Source organism: Hippocampus guttulatus, chromosome 9 (assembly GCF_054856545.1).
Source record: "Hippocampus guttulatus isolate MCC_2025c chromosome 9, RoL_Hgut_1.0, whole genome shotgun sequence".
Taxonomy (NCBI): Eukaryota; Metazoa; Chordata; class Actinopteri; order Syngnathiformes; family Syngnathidae; genus Hippocampus; species Hippocampus guttulatus.
Genome location: NC_141269.1, coordinates 4,232,727 through 4,252,515, shown reverse-complemented (window position 1 = coordinate 4,252,515; position 19,789 = coordinate 4,232,727). Strand labels below are relative to the sequence as shown.

The window sequence follows — 19,789 nt, the reverse complement described above, 5'->3', positions numbered from 1 at the left end:
GCTGACGAGATTTACGTAATGATTTTTCAGATGTTTCTCCACAACGGTGAACTCCAAATTTACCACTTTGAGTTATCCACTGTAAAGATAATACAAAAGGCCTTAATAGGAAAGCTGCACAACACATGAGCAATGTTATGAGTGGTGCTGATATCATCAGTAGTTTATTATAGCTGACACATTCAAAATGGAAAGTCAACTCAAAAAGAAACTAACAAAAAAAATGTATTGGAGCAACAAGGCTCAGTTAACACAGTAAAAGATGGCTATCATGTTTTGAAGCACACTATTTCCATTCAATAAGGACTGGCATGATTCACTGTGACTATCCAGTCTACTTGCAACCAGAGAGGCAAATAATAATTTACAGCTTTGTCTGCTTTTGAGATCTTCACTGCCACACCCACACAACAAACTAAAGCATTGAACAAAACATATTTTCTGAAAATAGGTTGCGCCGATTCATTTTGGTGGCCGCGTTCAAACCAACAGATTGTCTCTGCAAATGTTGCCCTTCCGAAAGGGAGAAAAAAAAAAAACAGTGCGATACCCACCAAACAAGGAAGACCTAATTACCATATTTTGTTGCTACATCGCGTTCCCCCTTTTTCAGTGCAAGATTATAAAAACAAAATAATGAATTTTCCTATGCAGCTGAAACTACCAAACTGGAAAAAAATAACTCCTGGAGGGCAAATGAATGAAAAATAAGCACAATGAGTAAGCAAGGTTATGAAAAATAGAAACACGGCTGGAAAAGTAATCTCAGGTGTTGGTGGTCTACAAAATTGTATTTTGAGAAACATGAAAACCTGAGAGCAAAAAATATACAGTGAGCCCAACCGCAAGGAAACAAATCAAAAGTTGATCTTTTTGTATTTTGCCACACCAGAGTCGTACCAGTGACAGCAATGTGGGAGTGGGGGTGGGGAATAAACATAACCATAAAGCATGGAAACGAAACAGGAACATCTTCAATATGAGCAATCCAATAATCCAAAATCATGACATTCAATGCACCAAGTATACGCAAACAAAATACTAGGTAACAACGACTCAGTCCCAATGGAGAGTAGTTTTGCTTTATTTTAGTCAACATTTATACTTGGGTAATGTGACTATTTTTTTTGTTTTGGACTGGTCATAATCCCCTACATTGCCTTTACAGGTTTTACATACAGTAGTTTTATGCTAATACACTGCACATCTTCAATTGTTTTTCTTTTTCATTTTGCAGATTCCAATACATCAAAATAAAACTACGGTGGCTGGGTGCTATGTTAAAAACATGAAATATATAATTGTACCTTTGTTTTATTTTAAGGTGGGCCCCTCAAAACTGAAAAGCAAAGAATATTTACAAAAAGTCACATCTTAAATATGGAAGTGGACCACAAGCACTAACTTCAATCTGACCAAAATCCAAAAATGGCAACATTTCAGTAAGAGCGAAGAAGGTGAACGCAGAAGGCACCATTTTTTTGTTGTTTTTGTTTTTATATACCAAGAGAAAGGAATGTGAAACAGTAAACTATGACTTTTGCTGTACATTTATTCTGTCACTTTTTGACAACAGGAAAGGCGTCCTTCATCCCTAGCTGGCAAAAAAAAAAAAAAAAAGTTTGAATGAAAAGAAACCAGAGCGCCACTCTTCCATTCTTCAGTATCCTTTGTCCCCACCCCTCGCATCCACCTACGCCCAAACATAGTCAGTTGATGAACATCCTGGATTATTTATACTTAGAAACGAGGCAAAAATAGGTCATCTTGTCCATCCAGCAGTAAAATGTAAATTTTCGGTATACATTGGTCACAGCAGCGAGGCCTGCCCCGTTTGTGTCGTGTCTCTTCGGCAACTTTCCGAGTGAGAATGTCGACATAAGGGAGGGGAAGGGACAAAAAAAAAAAAAAAAAAAGTATCCATGAGTGCATATTGGCAAATGCGGTATGCAAATTTTGAAAACCGTGGTCTCTCGAAAAGATGGAAGGGTTTCGCTTCCGAACAGCACAACTTTTGCAACTTCCAACAGTAACTAGCATAGAAAATGTGCAATGGAAGGTTAAGTCAAGTCTGATAATCTCTTTCATCCAGAATAACGGCTGGGTATTTTTTTTCCTTTTTAAATGGTATTTAAAGTCTTTCAGTCCCTCCGAAGGTGGCACACAATGACTCCTGGTTGCTTTCCCCAGACAAAACGTACAAACAATATGTTTGGGATTTCTTGCTGTAGCAAAAGAAGAGAGGGACGGGGGGGGGGGGGGGGGGGGGATCTTCGGCTCACAACTAAATAAGATCGAGAGGGTGCATCACATTCCAAAGCAAAGAGGGAGCCAAAAAATAAAAATAAAATAAAACAAAGACGACATAGGTGAAGCCGATGGGACAACTCCCCATTCTCCTCAACGGCGCTGGGTTGTAAAGCGGCCTTCACCGAGGCCTCCCGAGCTCCTTCCTGACCCCATGCCCAGCTTGGGAGCCATGCCGCCCCGGGGCGGCGGCCCTCTGCCGTCGCGTTCTCTCATCATGCCGCTTCCCATGATGCCCCGGGGGCCTCCGGGTCCTCGATCGTTGCGCCTCATGTCCCGGCGGTCGTCGCCGCCACCGCCCCGGATCTCTCGCTCGCGCGCCGCCCGAGTTTTCTTTTCCTCCACGTTAAGACGCACTTCGCCTCGAAACATGATGGGCTGTGGGAGGAAGAACATACTCAGCATGCCAGACAAACACCAAAACCAATAAAATACTTCATACGAGGAACAAATTAGTAATTTTCACATGACTGAATCTGTAAGGAAAAATATTTGTGTGTCTTCTATGAAGTCAAGCAAGGAAAAAAAAAAGATACTGGGTAAAAACAGTATAAGAACTTAAAATAGAGAAATATAACAAATCCTAGAAGGGGGAAAAAAATTTGAATAATAAATTAATCCGATAGTAGGACGGGAGTAACATATTTAAATAATCTATTTACCGTATGTACTTGTGCAGTCTTGTGGTGTTTATTGTGTATTGAAAGTATCCCTGAGCATTTTGTGCAATATTATCATTATATTAATTTTTAAAAAAATCATGCAGTGCTAGTCTGTACAGTGCTGGACACTCATCTTCACTTCCAAGGCAATTTTTTTTTTTTTTTTACTGTACAAGAATCTCACAACATAACATCAAGCAAAAATGGTGGCTATGCAGATTAATTATATGCCTTCTGCCATCTTGTGAAAGGGCATTTAATTGTTCTGCCTGACACCATGAGTCACAGACATAAATAGATGAACAAAGATACAGGAGGTTTTTTTTTTTTTTAAATATATATTTAGGACCAACTGTGCAGACCAGGGATTGAGAATAATTGACCTAAACCGAAGCACCATCCAGTGAGTAAAAGGGGGTAATGAAATGTCAATACATGCCCCGTCTACCTTGGCCCCAAGGATTTTCTGCACGGGATCAGAGTCGTCAAAAACCACAAATCCAAAGTTGGGGAGCTTGCCGCTGATGCCCTTGGTGTTGATGCGCATCTCCACAACAGTCCCGTAGGCTGCGATGTGGGAAAAAAAAAAGATCAAACTTATCCATGCACGATCCGGGACGATCGCAATCTATTCCGCCAAGCGTCATCTGAATGATGTTCTGAAATGAGAATTTGGGCGTACTCATGAAGAAGTCTTTGAGCTCGCCCTCGTCGATGTCGTGCGGGAGGTTGCCGACAAAAAGCTGGTGGCTGTCCGGGTAGCGCACGGTTCGCCTGCCATCCATTTCGCCGGGTTCACCTTCCCCTCTGCCGCCTGGCACAGGAAGCGCAGACAGAATTTATTTACAGAAACATTCTTCCTGCCTTTTGTGGAGGTAATTGTGACAGCGTTTGACAAAATTCACATTTACCTTTGTTAACAAAACTCAGGTGTGGTTTCCCCATTTGCGCATCCGATGACGGTACGCCATCTAGTGGTGGGAGCAAGACAAAGGGCCCCCCCCCCCACTTCAAATTTCATTGAATTTGAAAGACTGTCGCAGCAGAATACGAATGAAACTGGTCAGTACCTGGTCGGGGGCCTCGTGGGGGGAAGGTCGGTCGGTCGCGGGTGCGCTGGTCTCGGGGTCGGAGCGGCGCCGCCTGTGTCTCTGGCTTGGCGTCGACTCGGGCCTACAGACGAATCAAGTAAAATTGTGAATGAATCTTGAATTTATTTTCTGGAGACGCTGAGGACGACTAATGAATTTCAATGACAAGAGACGTGTTTCGCATAATGGTTACTTGTGAGCTAGGAGCTTTGACAACGTGGGGTGAGATCCCAGAGGAGGTGCCGGTCGGGGGAAGGTTTTTGCTGGTCACTGAGGCCCATGAGAAGGTCTTTGGGGGGGGGAGGGGACAGAGGTGCAACTGTCTAATTAAAAGTTTGTACATCCATATTATGTTGAGCTTCACTAAAATAATAATAAGAAGAAGTATGTTGCCAAACCACCAATGAAAATCAGGTGTTATAATACCGTGTTCAAGATTACCACCTAAACCTCTCTCCACCATTCTCTTTCTAAGACTGCATTGTTGTTGTTGTTTTTTGCCATCTTTCAATTTCAATGTTCTATATAAGGCTTTCTGTGGAAAAGGAAGCCAAGAAATGCAGAAGGCCTGATTGAAAATATAAATAAATATTATATATATATATATATAATTTTTAAAAGGATTAATTCTAGTACATGAATGCCAGTAGCTTGCAACAATTCAGATTTACTGTAAATCACATTTCTCCTCCACTGCAGACATTTTGCCACTGCAAGGTTTATTTTGGTTACAGTAACTAAGGAAACAAGAGGGGGGGAACTTTGATTGCATAAAAGGCAAGGTGAAAGTGAAGTGAGAAAGAAGAAAAAAAGCTTCAACCCAATTTGTTAAGCAGAGCTTCTGATCAATAAAATAATGTGTTTCAAGGCTTCTAGTTGCGCCATCACATACCTTGGGTGGCTCCTGTGCATGGGGTGGAGACTCCACCGGGGCTGGCGAGGGAGCCTTTTCCTCCATTTCTTCCAGAACCTTCTCATCCACTTCGGACTTTATCTCCTCGACTTTGGGCTCAGGCTCTGGCTCCATTTCCGGCTCGGGAGGCGGCTCCTCCATCGGTTCCTCCACCCCGTTACTGCGAAAAACAAAACGGGGATGAAACTTTACGTCAAGTCTTCTAAGTCAATAGAAAGAGACGGGTCAGCGCGTACGCGACGGGGTGAGGCTCGTAGTAGGCGCTGCTGTTGGGGCTCTCTTGCAGCGGCTCGGGGGATGCCTGCCTCTCTTCTGGCTCCTCTTCAACTTCCTCCTCTGATTCTGAAAGGAAACAACAGCCAAGATAAATCAAGCTGAAACCGAACAAACATGGCACGGGCAGGGATGTGCCAACCGACCGTACCGCAGGGCAATGACATCGCAATAAAATATCTGACCTTCGTCAAGTTCGGCTTCCGAGTCGCAAAAAACTTCATCCTCGTAACGGAAGATGTCATTGTGTACGTAGAACTTGTTGGCCACTGAACCCTGGCAAAGGCGATTCAAAAGAGCAGCGCGTTTTGACGCTTGGTTAATTAATTGGGTTAAGATGCCGCAGCAACGAGAGCGCAACGCGCAGGCAAGCCTACCTCTGGGGCGAGCACAAACGTCTGCATGAACTTCCGCATGGGCTGCCCGTTATTGGAGAGCTCCCCAAGTACCTGCACCACGACGCCGTCGCTGAGCGTGGCGTGCGCATCCACGTGCCGGATCTTTGTGTGGCACTCGCTGAACTGCAGAGACATGACCTTCTTGTGGATTTCCTACGAGACGGACAACAAAAATTGTCAGTCAATCCACTTTTCGGAAAGTCAAGAGTAGCACAGTTAGATAGCGGCAGAGTCAAATGATATGTCGTCTTTGAACTCCGGCAGGATGTCGTCTTTCAAGTTGCTGTACGGTTTTGGAATTGCAGAGTGAGAGGCAATCGTTTTTCCAGGCAAGCTTCTTGGCAGTGTTAAAGGGCCGCATCTCTTTTGCGATGAAGCGAACTACAGTCTCTGTGAGTTTGCGCCATTTTCCGCTGTTGCGTTTAAATGTGTTTCAAAAACGCCCCAGTGATAAGGGACTGTTGGCAGCGTTGATGGTCCCTCTGCCTTTTTGGTTGATGTTTTTTTCTTTTTTTCTTTTTTTTTGGTCTGGCTGGGAAAACTGCTGGTTGTATCTGAGGTGAAGTGCGTGTTTTAAATGTTGGTAAGGTGTAATTACATACTGAATTATTTTTGTGTTAGATGTGTCCCAAAGGGCCAAGTGAGTGACCTGGAGAAGGTTTTATCCAGTGTGTGAGTGCAAGCCGTGGCCTAGAGCAGATCTTTGTGCATGTTATTTTGTATTTGAGTGTTTTGATTGTTAAATAAATGGCTAAAAGTTCATCAACGAGTGAGACTCTCCTTACCCACATGCCAAGGCATGAAAGTACCCCAATTGTCCCATTTTGCCAAACAGATGTCAGACACATGAAATGATGTAAACAGAAACGGATTACATTATGCATCAGACCAATTTAGCGCCAGCTAATGCTAAGAGTAGCGCACGTGCAGTGCTAGCAGCAGGAGGACCACCCCCCCCCCCAGCTCTATTCAAATACCAGGTCATAAATCTCTTAACAGCGCCCAGCTCTTGAACTGCTTAACAGCCTGCTTGTTGCGTGCGTCACTCTCTCGACTCCAACATCAAAAGAGCCCCCTCCTAAAAATCTCTCACCGATTTACATCTCTAGCAAAGTTTTCATGCCTGGAAAACTCATAAGTTGGAGTACTTGCAGGTCAGGATTCCACCTTACCGCATTTTAGATGTGAATTAAAAAAAAATAAACCATTGTTGGTGACCTACCGATTGCCCATACACCGCTTCCACCAGTTTCCCACTCGGGTCAAGACCCCCGTGAACATAGGAGGAGTTCCTCCCGTAGAACCTGACAACAAAGCAGTGTTAAAGAGTTAAGAAATTCACACTCCCCGAACAAGCAGCGAAGCGCCTCGTACATGTACGTCAATCATTACCTGTGCAGGAAGTCTGGCGCCTTATTCAACAGTGTGTAATACTGCCTCACAAACTCCCGCCCTACAAGCAGGGGACTTGGTTTCTCCATCACCATTTCTTTGGTAAACAATATTTAGTGCTGCAGGGCACAAAGAGAGGGTAATGTTATTTTCACGGTTCATCCACAATAAACTAACAGTGTAACTTGTAAGTTTATTTGTCCTGCAGGGTGTTTTTTCCTGTCCCAATTTAAATCAGAAATCTGTACCATCTTGATCATTCGAGAATGGGAAACAGTCAACAGTCAACAGTTCCTGATACAGCGCGGTCCCGGTGACGTAACACGTTAAAAATGACGTCCAACCAGTGCAACGCTGTTCAGGCAATAACAACTTTAATGATGTCAGAAGTTTAGGTGCCCCAGAAAAAAAGGCGCAGGTGGCCACCTCCAAATTTTACATGCAGGAAAAATAGACTTTTAATGAAATTAAGCATAAAAAAAAAGCACAGCGTCTTTGTCCCACTTCTCGGCCTGCATCAGTCACAACAACAGCTGACTGTTAGCATGGAGGCTAAATCAGAAGCTGCATGTCCATCAAGAGAGACAGAGACGCAGATTGATTTTATACAGGACCATGGCGACGAGGCGGCAAAAAAGGCTGACTATTGTAAAATATTAGTGCCAGAATTGTGTTTTTGTAATCAGCCGTTTCGTACAGTCGTGGCCTGCATGCACAACACAAGCCTCCTCCTGTCTGTAGCATAATGTAATCTCTATTGATAGCGGACGCTGCGGCCCCTGGGCTTGTCAATGATCATCCTAATTCAGAACATAAATAAATTGACATTTTAACGACTCCCGCGTGTGATAAACAAACAAAAAATATCCCCCTCCCGGCTACTCCGTGCTCACTTGGGTTAGCACCGGGGCTAGGCTAAATTGTGGCGTCGTCTTTATTTATTTCAGGCCACTCGCGGTTATATTGACAAGAATATCGTGTACCGAGTCATCTTAGAAGAGTTAAAGCAAAGCGCGCAAGAATAACAAGACAAAAAAGGAGGTGCGTCGCTGAAATTAACATGAAATACAAATGTAGAGGGGGGACACACACAAACAACGACTCAACAGAAACGCCTACGTTATGAATCGGTACATTAAATGCATTCGATGCCATCGTTTTCCACAAAAAGTAAAATGCATTTTTATTTGTCATCATTTCTAATCAATTTGACTGTCGAGCCCCAACTTGCTCAGTCCTGTGCAAACAATAGGCACGAGCGAGAAAACACGGATTTTGCTCATTGCTAGGCAACGTGCAGTGTTTGTACCCCAAAAATTTAGTTTATATGAAAACATCAGATTGCCACCCGCTTCTCTTAACGAGCAATTAGACCAGACAATGCGGCTAAAGTTAGCATTTAGCTTGTCAGCCAGCCACAACTTTAGCTATGAGGAAGAATGCAGGCTAACTTACCGTGTTAAAGACCTATCTATACAGACAGAATATATATGGTAATAATATTAATATAAACGACGGTAAACCGCAAATACACAGCCAGGTGTTTACAGTTCTTTCGCCGACGATTTCTGATCTGCGAGGTATGAGAGATTGAACATTTAAAGCGATAGGTTTCGATTTATTGTTTTACCCCTGCGTTTTGGGGCAGGAGCCCCCAAGCGCGGCAATCTGACCAATCAACGACTCACTAACTATGACGAACAGCAAATATCCCGACTATGAAAATCTTTCTTCAAATGGTTGAATTTGGGAGAACCTTACATCGTGCACGTTACCACTATTTAAAGTGGTTATTGGGTGTCTTAATAACCTTTTTGTGGCGTCTCCCCCAAAATACACAATAAATAAACAATGAAGAATTATGTTGCATTCAATGAAAGTGGGTAATCGGAGATATCTCACTCGGATTGTCCCATTCCGGATCTCAAAGCGTTCGAGGAGAACCTAAACAGAGGTGGCTGATTGCGATAAATCATCACAACCCATTTCGACCCCCAGCAACCATCCTTAATGCATATAAATGACACAATATCTTGTTTTCATCAAATAACTTCACGCATGGAGATAACGGCATGTTGTGCTACGAGAAGTTATTTTGAATTCCTAAATTAAAGTAATCATATACAAATAAGATAAATATATATTTATCATTTTGTAAATTATGTTTTGCCATTGTCTATTGTCGATTGACGTCACATTGAAGACGGTAGGTCCGTTTTTTTTTTCAACTTCGGAAGTCGGACATCCCAGTCCAAAGGGGCGTTCCTGTGCACGTTTCCAAATCCTGAGTCCCAATAGTCCAACTTCCCATCTTCCCACCATCTTCGAACGCAGCATCATCCAACACAATCCATTGGGCAACACGCACCATGACGACAGTCTTGGCCTCGCCCCCAACAACTTTCTACAAAATCTTCACTTATAATGTGATAAAGACGTGCATCTATTTTTTTTTACAATTTTAAACAGTTCCAGGGTGTCTAAATAATATGTTGGTGGCATTCTTTTAAATGCCGCAATGATAATTAATAAATGACAAAGAACTGATGACGTTTTAACAAACTGACCAATCAGCGGCCTCCGCTCAGCAACCCGCAAATATATGTTATTCACTTGATTTATTTTTAGCATTTCAAACAGTTCCAATGTACCTTCATAAAATGTGGCATGATTTTGTCAAAAGGCTGCAGACTTATTTACACTTAAGAAAGAAGATCAATCAGTGGCCCGCCATTGGGCATCGCAAAGTATGACGACACAATGACACTGCGAGCGAGGCAATTTGCGGCACTGGTCAAGTCAAGTCAAGTCAACTTTATTGGCAAATGTGCTCTATGTGCAACATACAGCACAGATGAAATTTCTTTCCTCTCAAACACAGGAGGGAGAGGAGCCGCTGTGGGTACCCACGCCGCCATCAACAGAAGAGTTAACATAAAATGACAAATAATACGACACAAACAAGTCAACAACAACTATGACACACGGACAAATGAGCTTTAACAGCAGACAATAAACGTTCTTTTTTTAAAAATGAAATCCAACAAGTGCTTTAATGACATGGCATAATTTTGTCAAACTACCCCAACTATCAAGAATCGATGACAATTTCGGGAACTGAAAAACTATAGACTTTTCACTGGGCAAAACGAACTAGTACAACACAAACTTGGCCCCATGCCACCTTTTTTAATACAAGCTGTTCACTTAATTGTTTGACTGGCCTGCTGTGTTCCTGTTGGTTGCCGTAGTAACCCATCAGCAACATACACAACATCATGTAACACCATACAAATTAAACTCCCCAAATTTTATTTAGAAAAATTCAATTTAGAAAAAAATGCATCGAAACACGCAACCAGACAGGTAAAGTACTTTATATAAAATGATCAAATGAAAAAAAAATTAAAACGACAAAAAATGTCTAAAGTAATAATGATACCTTTAAAGTGTCGATATGCGATTTGTGTCATAATTTCCATGTTTTTATTCGCCGCTCCGACTCTTAATGTAACCCGAGAATAATCGTTGTTCTTTAGCGTGCTTGTGTGTGTGCGCGTGTGCGTGTACGTGCGTTAGGGTGCGAAAGAACAAGATGGCTTTCCAGAGACGAGAAAACTTTTCTCGCTCTCATCTTTTTCACGCAAACACGATGATTTGTCATCTTCTGTAGTGATTGTAGAAGAAAGCAACAAAGAAACGACAACTTAAAGCTTCCTAAGGTACAGTATGTTTTTTGCGTGTTTATTTTTTTGGGGTGCGACGAGAGCCATTTTAGAGGCGAAGCTAGTAGGGAGGATTTTGGGGCAACGACGTCGAGTTAGGTAGGAGCCCGTCACGTCAAGAAATAAGTCACTTTTTTTTCCTTTGCAACTTTATTAACTATCTCCCGTTTCACCTTGTAACATTAGTGTCTTTTTGTAAGTTTTCTTTTGAGGGGAGGTGTGATATTCCTACTGTTAAACTCATCCGTAACGTATGATCGCTTGGATTAAAAAAGTAGTCCGAGTACCATGAGCTCATCATCGCGGGTAAAACCCCAGCACACCGCCCGCTCGCCGCACTCCTCCGAGGCGAGCGAGGGCATCGAAATGGAGAACATCCAACAGCAGCGTCAGGATTCGGCGATCGGAGGAATCGTCGCCGGTACCCCGTCGCCGCCATCCAGACAAGCCTGGAGCCGAGACAACCCGGGTTTCGAGGCCGGCGACGAGATCATGGCAGCGGACTGGCCTCCAGCCAGCCCCGGGAGGAGGTCGGCGTCCACGGCCTCCAGCAACAGCAGCTGCAGCAGTGCTCTGGGCAGCTACAACGCCGGCGGCGGCCCCCGCATCCACGGCGGAGGAGCCTACCCGAGCCCGAGTGGGGACGAAGGGCAGCGGGGCAGGCGTGAGCACAGCAGCTGCATGAAGCAGATACTCCAAAAGATTAGAAGTAAGACGCTCTTCTTTCTCTTGACACCCCATTTTCAGCCTAAAATCTAGAGTTAGGTGAAATGATTATCGAAGGGGCCATTTGTTCATCGGAAAAATAATAGCAAACCCAACACTTCCGAGAGGGACCACGACAAAACTATACTTTCTCTCCTTGATTGCAGTTCTGTGGGGTACGGAGTTGATGGAGGACAACAACAGCAGTCGAGAACGGTACTTGTGGAACGTTTTGAGAGAGATGCTCACTTACGTGGCCTTCCTCATCACCGTTTGCATCCGTAAGTAATCGACTGAAACTTGAAATTTCACCGGTGACCTAGAAAACTGAACAAAAATCACTATTAATGAGCTGAGCAGAGGGCACAGGGATTAAATTACGCGACGGGCCAGAAAATTAAGAGCATATGCTTCTCAAGTGTGCCGAATGGTCACGGTTATATTTTGCTCTTTTCTTTTTGCTGCTTCAGTAAAAAAAAACTGCCAGTTTGTGGTTAAGGGCGGTTCAGGAAAAAGTTTCCTGGCACATTATACGATGCAGAGCTGGAGAAGCTGCTCTTTTTAATATTGACTTGTATTGTTGCAGAGCACAGTGAAATGGGATATTGACGTAACTGTGTCAGCAGTCACACTCTACCGTGGAGTCTCACAATCAGATACCATTGCGTAACATAAATGAACTGCGGCAATTGCTTTAAACACAGTAGGGCGGGAGAAATTAGAGTGGGGCGTTAAACTTCACACCCCAGTCAAGGCGTTATGGCTGTCTCGACTATGTTACAGCTTTGATTTTCACCTGAAAAATGACAGGTTGAATTTGCGCCGCTAAAACTTCAGGTTAAGGGTGGTCCCTCGTTAAAAAAAAAAAAAAAAAAAAAGGTTCGTCTGGTACCCTGACTGTTGTGTACTGAATATTTCTGTAAACAAACCATGCATATTTAAATGTGTATATTTGCGTGTGTGTGTGTGTGCATGTGCGTGTGTGTGTGTGAAATGGTGTCCAGTGACGTACGGGATGGTGAGCACCAACATGTATTACTACACCAAAGTCATGTCGCAGCTTTTCTTGGACACATCCATTTCCCCTGGAGAGGCAGCCACATTTAGGAGCCTTTCAACTATGGAGGACTTCTGGAAGGTATATCGCAGAATGCTGTCATCACAATACCACAAACCGCTATTAGCACAGTTGGGCAAAGTATGGCCCGAGGGACCTAGTCTGTTTTTTGTTTTTTTTAACATCATTATTAATTTATCTCACTGCATCATTGGTTGACGACTCATTTGGGGTAACTGCGGTCATCGTGTCTCCTCGTCCTTCTAGTTCACAGAGGGGCCTTTCCTCAACGGTATGTACTGGGAAGTGTGGTACAACAACAAGAGCCTGCCCGAGAACCACACGCTCATCTTCTACGAGAACCTCCTGCTCGGGGTGCCGCGCCTCCGGCAGGTCAAGGTCCGCAACGAGTCGTGCAGCGTGCACGAGGATCTGCGCGACCAAGTCCGCGACTGCTACGACGCCTACTCGCGAGCCAACGAGGACACCGCCCCCTTCGGGCCCGGGAACGGGACCGCGTGGACGTACGTGACGGAGGCCGGCGCCAACGGGAGTAGCCACTGGGGTCGCGTGTCCAAATATGGCGGCGGGGGATACTACCAAGACCTGTCCCGGACGAGGGAGGAGTCGGCGGTCCGGCTGCGCTTCCTCAAAGACCACCTGTGGCTCGATCGAGGCGCCCGAGCCGTTTTCCTCGACTTTGCTGTCTACAACGGTAACATCAACCTCTTCTGCATTGTCAGGTGAGAATTGTCTGCATGAAGGCACATTTTTATTACATTTGTAAAAGGGAACCCCTGTGTATTTGTAGTTTGGCATTTGTCGCATAATCTTGAATTAGCAGATTTTTTTGGGGGGGGGGGGGCGGAATATCCTCTGTTATTGACTTAAAAACTCCCCAAGGTGCCGAGATGGCACCAAAAGCTGGACGGTGGTGTCATGGAATAATTATTCAATAGAAGTGACACATCACGACCATTTAAAGTCTTAGAATGTCCATGAGGAGCTAAGTTTAGCCTGGGTTGTTAGTGGAAGTTCTGGAGAATCTTTATCACATGTTTGTTGTTCTTCCAATGAAATATCGTCCTTAAACTATTATTTTTAAGGCTAAATTTGTAACAATATTGAAAGACGAAGCAGCCATTTTTTAGGGAAGGTGTTATGAGAAAAGAGGCATGTTTTAGTTTTTTATTGTATTTATTTATATTTATGAGCAAAGGATTTTAGTCGTATAACTAAGGATGACGTTTAAACATACACTGTAGAATCGAGTGCCACATAGTGGTCAACTAATAGAATGCAATGACCTGAACTCGGAAGGGTGCATTTAGAGACCGCACTGTGCAAGCCGCCCAGCAATTTCTTCAGAAGAGGCGCAAGCAAAATGTCATCCCAAACGACTTCTGGTTTTCTTTCAAGTGACGGAGTAAATTTGTCACACATGCTATTGTAACGATTTTGAGGAACCATGTCCGACTTTAGTTCATCGTGCGGTCTGCTAACGTTAACCGTGCCCCTCGTAACGACAACTACAATTATATATTTCCCGAGCAACATACCTGATGTGTCCAAACAAACACGCGGGGATGACTAATGCCTCTGTCAGGTTGTTGGTGGAGTTCCCAGCGACTGGCGGCGTGGTGACGTCCTGGCAGTTCCAGACGGTGCGTCTGATCCGCTATGTATCCAGCTGGGACTACTTTGTGGGCCTGTGCGAGGTCATCTTCTGCCTCTTCATCCTCTACTACGTGGTGGAGGAGGTGCTGGAGATCCGCATCCACCGCCTGCATTACTTCCGGAACCTGTGGAACTGTCTGGACGTCTTGATCGTCACTGTACGTATCCGCTTATGCTATCGCGACTATTCCTCAAATAGCGGCTGTTTTTTTGGGGCGGGGTTGGGCGCCACCCCCCCCACCCCAATTGGTGGAGCACAAGCGTGCTCCACTTAAGTCTAATTAATACATGTCTCTTTTTTTTTGGGGTGAAGAAATCATGTTGTAAAAGTCAATTCATAAACACCACTTTCACACAAAGGCAAGAGTTTTGTGTTTTTTGTTAATGTAAAGTGTCCTTGGGTGTCTTGAAAGGCGCTTATAAATAAAATGTATTATTATTATTATTATTATTAACGGTTAAGATGATCAGAACTCTGTTGCTAACAAAAACAGCAACACAGATTTCTTAAACGATGATGATACCATCATGCGTCACTAGTTACACTAAGGACCCTTCTTGAAGAAATAGCAGGTGGTACCACAAATTTTCACTTTTTGACAGGCGGCTTTGTGCCGTGCCGATTCACGCCGCAGGCCGGTCAAGAAAATAGAGCTGTAACTTCCCCCCCCCCAAATAGTTGCTCCCAGTTTATTGCCAGGTGTGCTGTCCGCTGAAACAAAGGCCTCACCCCAATCCAATCCAATCTACCACAATGCAACTTATTGCTTCGTTCCTTTGTAACATTCCTTTTTCTTGAGTTCTAAACTCCACTTTCACGCGACACAAATATACGATGTCAAGAAACACAGCTGTTGAGAGATGTTCCGATATTCGGTGTTCGTCACAAGGCTGTTGTGAATCGTCCATTTGTGGCCTCCTTTTTTGCAGCTGAGTGTGGCGGCCATCATCATGAATATAACAAGAACAGCCACGGTCAGCCACCTGCTCAAGACCCTGCTGGAGAACCACACCACTCACCCCACGTTCGAACCTCTGGCCAATCTGCAGCTTCAGTTCAACAACGTGGTGGCAGTCATCGTCTTCTTTTCCTGGGTTAAGGTATGTATGCCGACTCCAGTATTTTGGACTTAAATGAAAAGCGATTAGCTTATTACCGCCACCAAGGACTACTTTTTTTTTTTTTCGTGGTTACGGTTTATTAAAGATTTTTTATCTATGTTTTGTCTTGTTGGACAAGATCTTTTTTTAAGTGAGTAAAGAAGTAATAGGAGAAGAAAAACATTTTACTGAACAAGGAAAAAAAGTCTGGGTTGAAAAAAAAAAAAGTTGGAATAGTTCAGAGAATGTCGTTGTCATTGTAATCCCTTCCCACAGCTCTTTAAGTTTATCAACTTCAACAAGACCATGAGTCAGCTGACGGGCACCATGTCTCGCTGTGCCAAGGACCTGGTTGGTTTCGCCGTCATGTTCTTCATCATCTTCCTGGCGTACGCCCAGCTGGCCTACCTGCTCTTTGGAACTCAAGTCGATGACTTCAGCACATTCCAGGCCAGCATGTAAGATGAGCAGTACTTTCAAGAATGCGCACGATCTGCCGTAATTCACTCGAGCGCTTCTGCGCCACCCATCGGCTGAACTTTGGAAATCTTCATTCGTACTCTGTTGCTAACTAGAACAGCAGAACAGAAGCAAAAATTACCCCCAATCATTACATCTGACACTACTATGTGTTGCTCGGTTGCTATATTGTCTTTCAAGTAATTACATTAAGCGATGTAATAATAATAATAATAATAATAATAATAATAAATAATACAGTAATCCCTCATTTATCGCAGTTAATGGGGACCAAAACCACCTGCGATAAACAAAAATCCGCAAAGTAGCGACCAATTAACATATACATTTTTTAAAAATTGCCCCACGTGGGCCTTTGTGCTTGAGCAGAACGCACGAACACACACACACACACACATACACACACACACACACACACACACACAACAATTTTCCCCAAATAGGGCATTATTACATGCCGCATCTGAATGAATCAAGTGTTTATTTGGGACCAAATGAACACATTTCCTCAAATACACCCATTTTACCCCTCAAAAAAACAAAATAAAGAAGCCGCACTGAAGCAAAAATGAGCTAGCTCGTAAAAAACAAACGATAAAAACCTCAATATAAAAGCTGGGTGTGTCATTGACGAAAAAAAAAACCCTCACCTCAAATAAACACATTTTCCCCCCTGAAGAAAAATAATCAACATTTGGCCGCAATTACCCATTTCAACCTTGTTGCTAACCAAAACAGCTGCACCTTTGTAATAAATGTACATCCATATATTTAAATAACATGTATTTAATTAAAATCTTACCCCTTTTGTGCAGTTTTACTCAATTCCGCATCATCCTGGGAGACTTTGAGTTCTCCGAGATCGAGGAGGCCAACCCGGTACTGGGGCCCGTCTACTTCACCACCTTCGTCTTCTTCATCTTCTTTATCCTCATGGTGAGCGCGCACTTGCGCAACCCACGCGAGCATCTGCCAAATGCTCTCCGCTGACACATCGTCCCCGTCCGTCCTCCGCCACAGAACATGTTCTTGGCCATCATCAATGACACGTACTCCGAGGTGAAGGCGGACATGTCTCAGCAGAGGTGTGACATGGAGATGAGCGACCTCATCAAGAAGGTAAAGAGGCACCATCCGCTTTTTTTTAGCCCGCATCAAGTTAAAGGAGCGTCCGATTTAAAAAGCGCTCCCGTCAAGGGTTGCAACAAAGCCTTGATGAAGCTCAGGCTGAAGAAGACGGCGGTGGACGACATCTCGGACGGTCTGCGTCGGGCCGGAGGCAAGCTCAGCTTGGATGAACTCAGGCAGCATTTAAAGGGGTGAGTTATTGACCTCTGTAACAAGACAGAAAAATAATTTCAGGTTATGAGGAAAAAGTTGTTAAATTCTGATCATTTCAATTTTATTTGAAGCAAAATGTCGTGCAATTGTCGAAGAAACCACAAGATGGCGGTAAACGACTACTTTTGTCTATGCTAAGCTCCTTCAATCACTTGGTTCCTAAAATGCTACAAAATATGCTTAACTTGTTTTGGCTTGAGTACAAAACCAGCCAATAGATTTGCTGGAATTTCTTTGGATTTTTGTGTCTGATATGAATTTGTTGTCGGTGCTGCCTTGGCACAGGAAGGGCCACACGGATGCGGAGATCCAGGCCATCTTTGCCAAGTATGACCACGACGGTGACCAGGAGCTGACGGAACACGACCACCAGCAGATGAGAGACGACCTGGAGAAGGAGCGAGTTAGTACAAAGATCATCCGCCATTTCAGGGTCTCGTGTCATCAAAATGGAGGCCACGCGTGAAGTGTTGTGAGCCCCCAAAACAAAATGGCGGACCACAACATCAATGTTTTCTTAATTTCACATTCTATCTACATTATAGATGAAAACGTTCAGGTTACAAAACCTACGTAAGTACTTTTTTGTTGTAATATTACAAGGAAAAAAAGGATAATATTTAGTATTACAAATCAATATAATTTTTTTATTCCAAATAAAAAGGTTGCAGTAATATGACGAAAAGGTCGGCTTTTTTTTTGTGAAGTATAACTGAATATTACATTGTACTTTTATCTGAGCACAAATGTAATCTTACCAAAAATAGACACATTGCAAACAAGAGTTATAACATAACAAAAAAAAAGTGTTCTAATATTGCAAGAAAAAAAAAATCTGAACGGTGAACGTTCACATTTCGGTTATAATTTAAAAAACAACACCAAATGTGTTTGCAGGAGGATTTGGATCTAGAGCGCAACTCCTTAACCCGAGCGTGCAGCGGGCGCAGCCTGCCGCCTCGCGGCCAGGACGACTCGGAGGAGGACGACGACGAGGACAGCGGGCACAGTTCGCGGCGCCGCGGCAGCAGCTCGGGCGGCGTCTCCTACGAGGAGTTCCAAGTGTAGGCACGCCGCGCTCGAAGCCAACGGTGGGAAGGTTGCCGGTTGGCCGCCCGTGACGTCCGTGTTGTCGTTGGCAGGCTGGTGAGACGCGTGGACAGGATGGAGCACTCCATCGGCAGCATCGTGTCCAAGATCGACGCGGTCATCGTCAAGCTGGAGGCCATGGAGAGGGTCACCCTCAAGAGGAGGGACGTGTTGGGAAGGCTCTTCGAAGGAGCCATGGAGGTACTTGAACCCTAACCCTAGCCCCAAAACCCTGACCTTAAACCCTAACTCCTAGCCCCTAACACTGAACTCTAACCCTAACTCCTATCCTTAATCCTAAACCCTAGGCCCAACCCAAAACCCTAGCCCCAAAGCGTAACCTGAGCCCCTAAACCCTAGCCCCTAACCCTGAACCCTAACCCCAACTGCGAGCCCCTAACCTAATCTCTCGCGCTGGTCACTGCGTGTCATCAGGAGGAGCGCGGCAGCGGTCGGGACGTCGACGCCCACAGCGAGCAGGAGCGTCTGGTGAGGGAGGAGCTGGAGCGCTGGGAGTCGGACGACGTCTCTTCGCTGGTGGGCCACCCCCACACCGGCGCAGCCACGCCGCGGCCCCGCCCCCGTTCCCCTTCCTCGCTGTCCATCGACACCGCAGACGGCAACGGTAGCGCTCAAGTGTAAAAAGCAAGGTAAACAAAAAAAATACGAAGGGATTCCTTGGTTGCAGACCAAAATAAGAGCAAGTACAACAACGTCAGAAGTCACCTCCCATAATTCACTGACAGTACGGAGCCGGTTCACCTTATGTCAAATCACAAAATTGATGAGAGACTATGAGGGACCACCACGCTGAAGAAAAAATTTCTCATCACAGTACAACTTACCTTAACTCCCATGAAAAAAAAAAATCTCATAAAATTCGGACTTTTGTTTTAATACTACAATTAAACATTTTTCATAGTACGACGAAAATCAATACTGCATCCTCGAATTTGTACGATCTTATTCTGCTCCTTTGTGTACTTTTATTCCATACTTTTTTTTTCTTTGCAGTGTGGCCTTCATGCGCCTTTGTAGCAAATTTCCTAAAATTTTGTCTTTGTTGCATTTTTTGCACGCATTTCACATTCCGTTGTCACGTTTGAACACAAACCAAAAGAGGCACCTTTTTATTCATTTTGTTGATTTTAATTCACAGTATTTGCGTTCAGCGTCCATTTTGCATCGAAGCTTCAACTGAACTAGATTATTCTCAATGTAATGCTCACGCACACACAATCTATATTGAAACAAACTTCAATTTGGAGTGCAAATAGTGTTCATGGGAAACCATGTGTTTATATTTTATCCTGTGCCTTAGTATTTTCTTATCGGCCTTTTTACAAAAAAAATGTCAATTAAAAGTACTATCAAAATTGTGGTTATTGAGAGCTTTTTTGGGGGGCATTTCAACACACTTTTTAAACACAAAATAGTTTGTTATAATCGTTTTGTTCTTTTTGTATTCTTTTTTTTCATATGTACTGATAAATTTAAAAATATTTCAGTCCAAACACAAGCAAACTTTTAGATGATTTTCCTGCATTGATATCAAATCTGCCCTTGGTTTTTTTTCCC

General features: G+C 43.9%; 2 protein-coding genes across 4 annotated transcripts; one reads left to right on the top strand and one right to left on the bottom strand.

The window, feature by feature from the left end:
- Positions 1-135: 135 nt before the first annotated feature.
- Positions 136-8,647, bottom strand: g3bp2a (G3BP stress granule assembly factor 2a). Of its 2 annotated transcripts, none has more exons than XM_086120446.1 (13): positions 8,492-8,647; positions 7,037-7,155; positions 6,867-6,948; positions 5,624-5,797; positions 5,432-5,522; positions 5,210-5,315; positions 4,953-5,133; positions 4,254-4,349; positions 4,040-4,142; positions 3,881-3,940; positions 3,652-3,783; positions 3,409-3,536; positions 136-2,685 (listed from the first exon to the last, which is right to left on the bottom strand). In XM_086120446.1, the coding sequence occupies exons 2-13, from the start codon at positions 7,129-7,131 to the stop codon at positions 2,401-2,403; spliced, it is 1,533 nt and encodes a 510-aa protein (XP_085976572.1). In that variant the 5' UTR covers positions 7,132-7,155; positions 8,492-8,647; the 3' UTR covers positions 136-2,400. The 2 variants fall into 2 exon arrangements, with proteins under 2 accessions (XP_085976572.1, XP_085976573.1); XM_086120447.1 differs by having other exon boundaries at positions 3,418-3,536.
- A 1,955-nt stretch (positions 8,648-10,602) lies between these two features.
- On the top strand, positions 10,603-19,587 carry pkd2 (polycystic kidney disease 2). 2 transcript variants are annotated; one of them, XM_086120242.1, is made up of 15 exons: positions 10,603-10,758; positions 11,080-11,470; positions 11,634-11,747; positions 12,471-12,604; positions 12,791-13,266; positions 14,130-14,358; positions 15,131-15,301; positions 15,578-15,759; positions 16,597-16,717; positions 16,802-16,900; positions 16,979-17,100; positions 17,408-17,525; positions 18,020-18,186; positions 18,265-18,412; positions 18,647-19,587. In XM_086120242.1, the coding sequence occupies exons 2-15, from the start codon at positions 11,128-11,130 to the stop codon at positions 18,851-18,853; spliced, it is 2,631 nt and encodes an 876-aa protein (XP_085976368.1). In that variant the 5' UTR covers positions 10,603-10,758; positions 11,080-11,127; the 3' UTR covers positions 18,854-19,587. The 2 variants fall into 2 exon arrangements, with proteins under 2 accessions (XP_085976368.1, XP_085976367.1); XM_086120241.1 differs by having other exon boundaries at positions 10,603-11,470.
- The last annotated feature ends 202 nt before the right edge of the window (positions 19,588-19,789 follow it).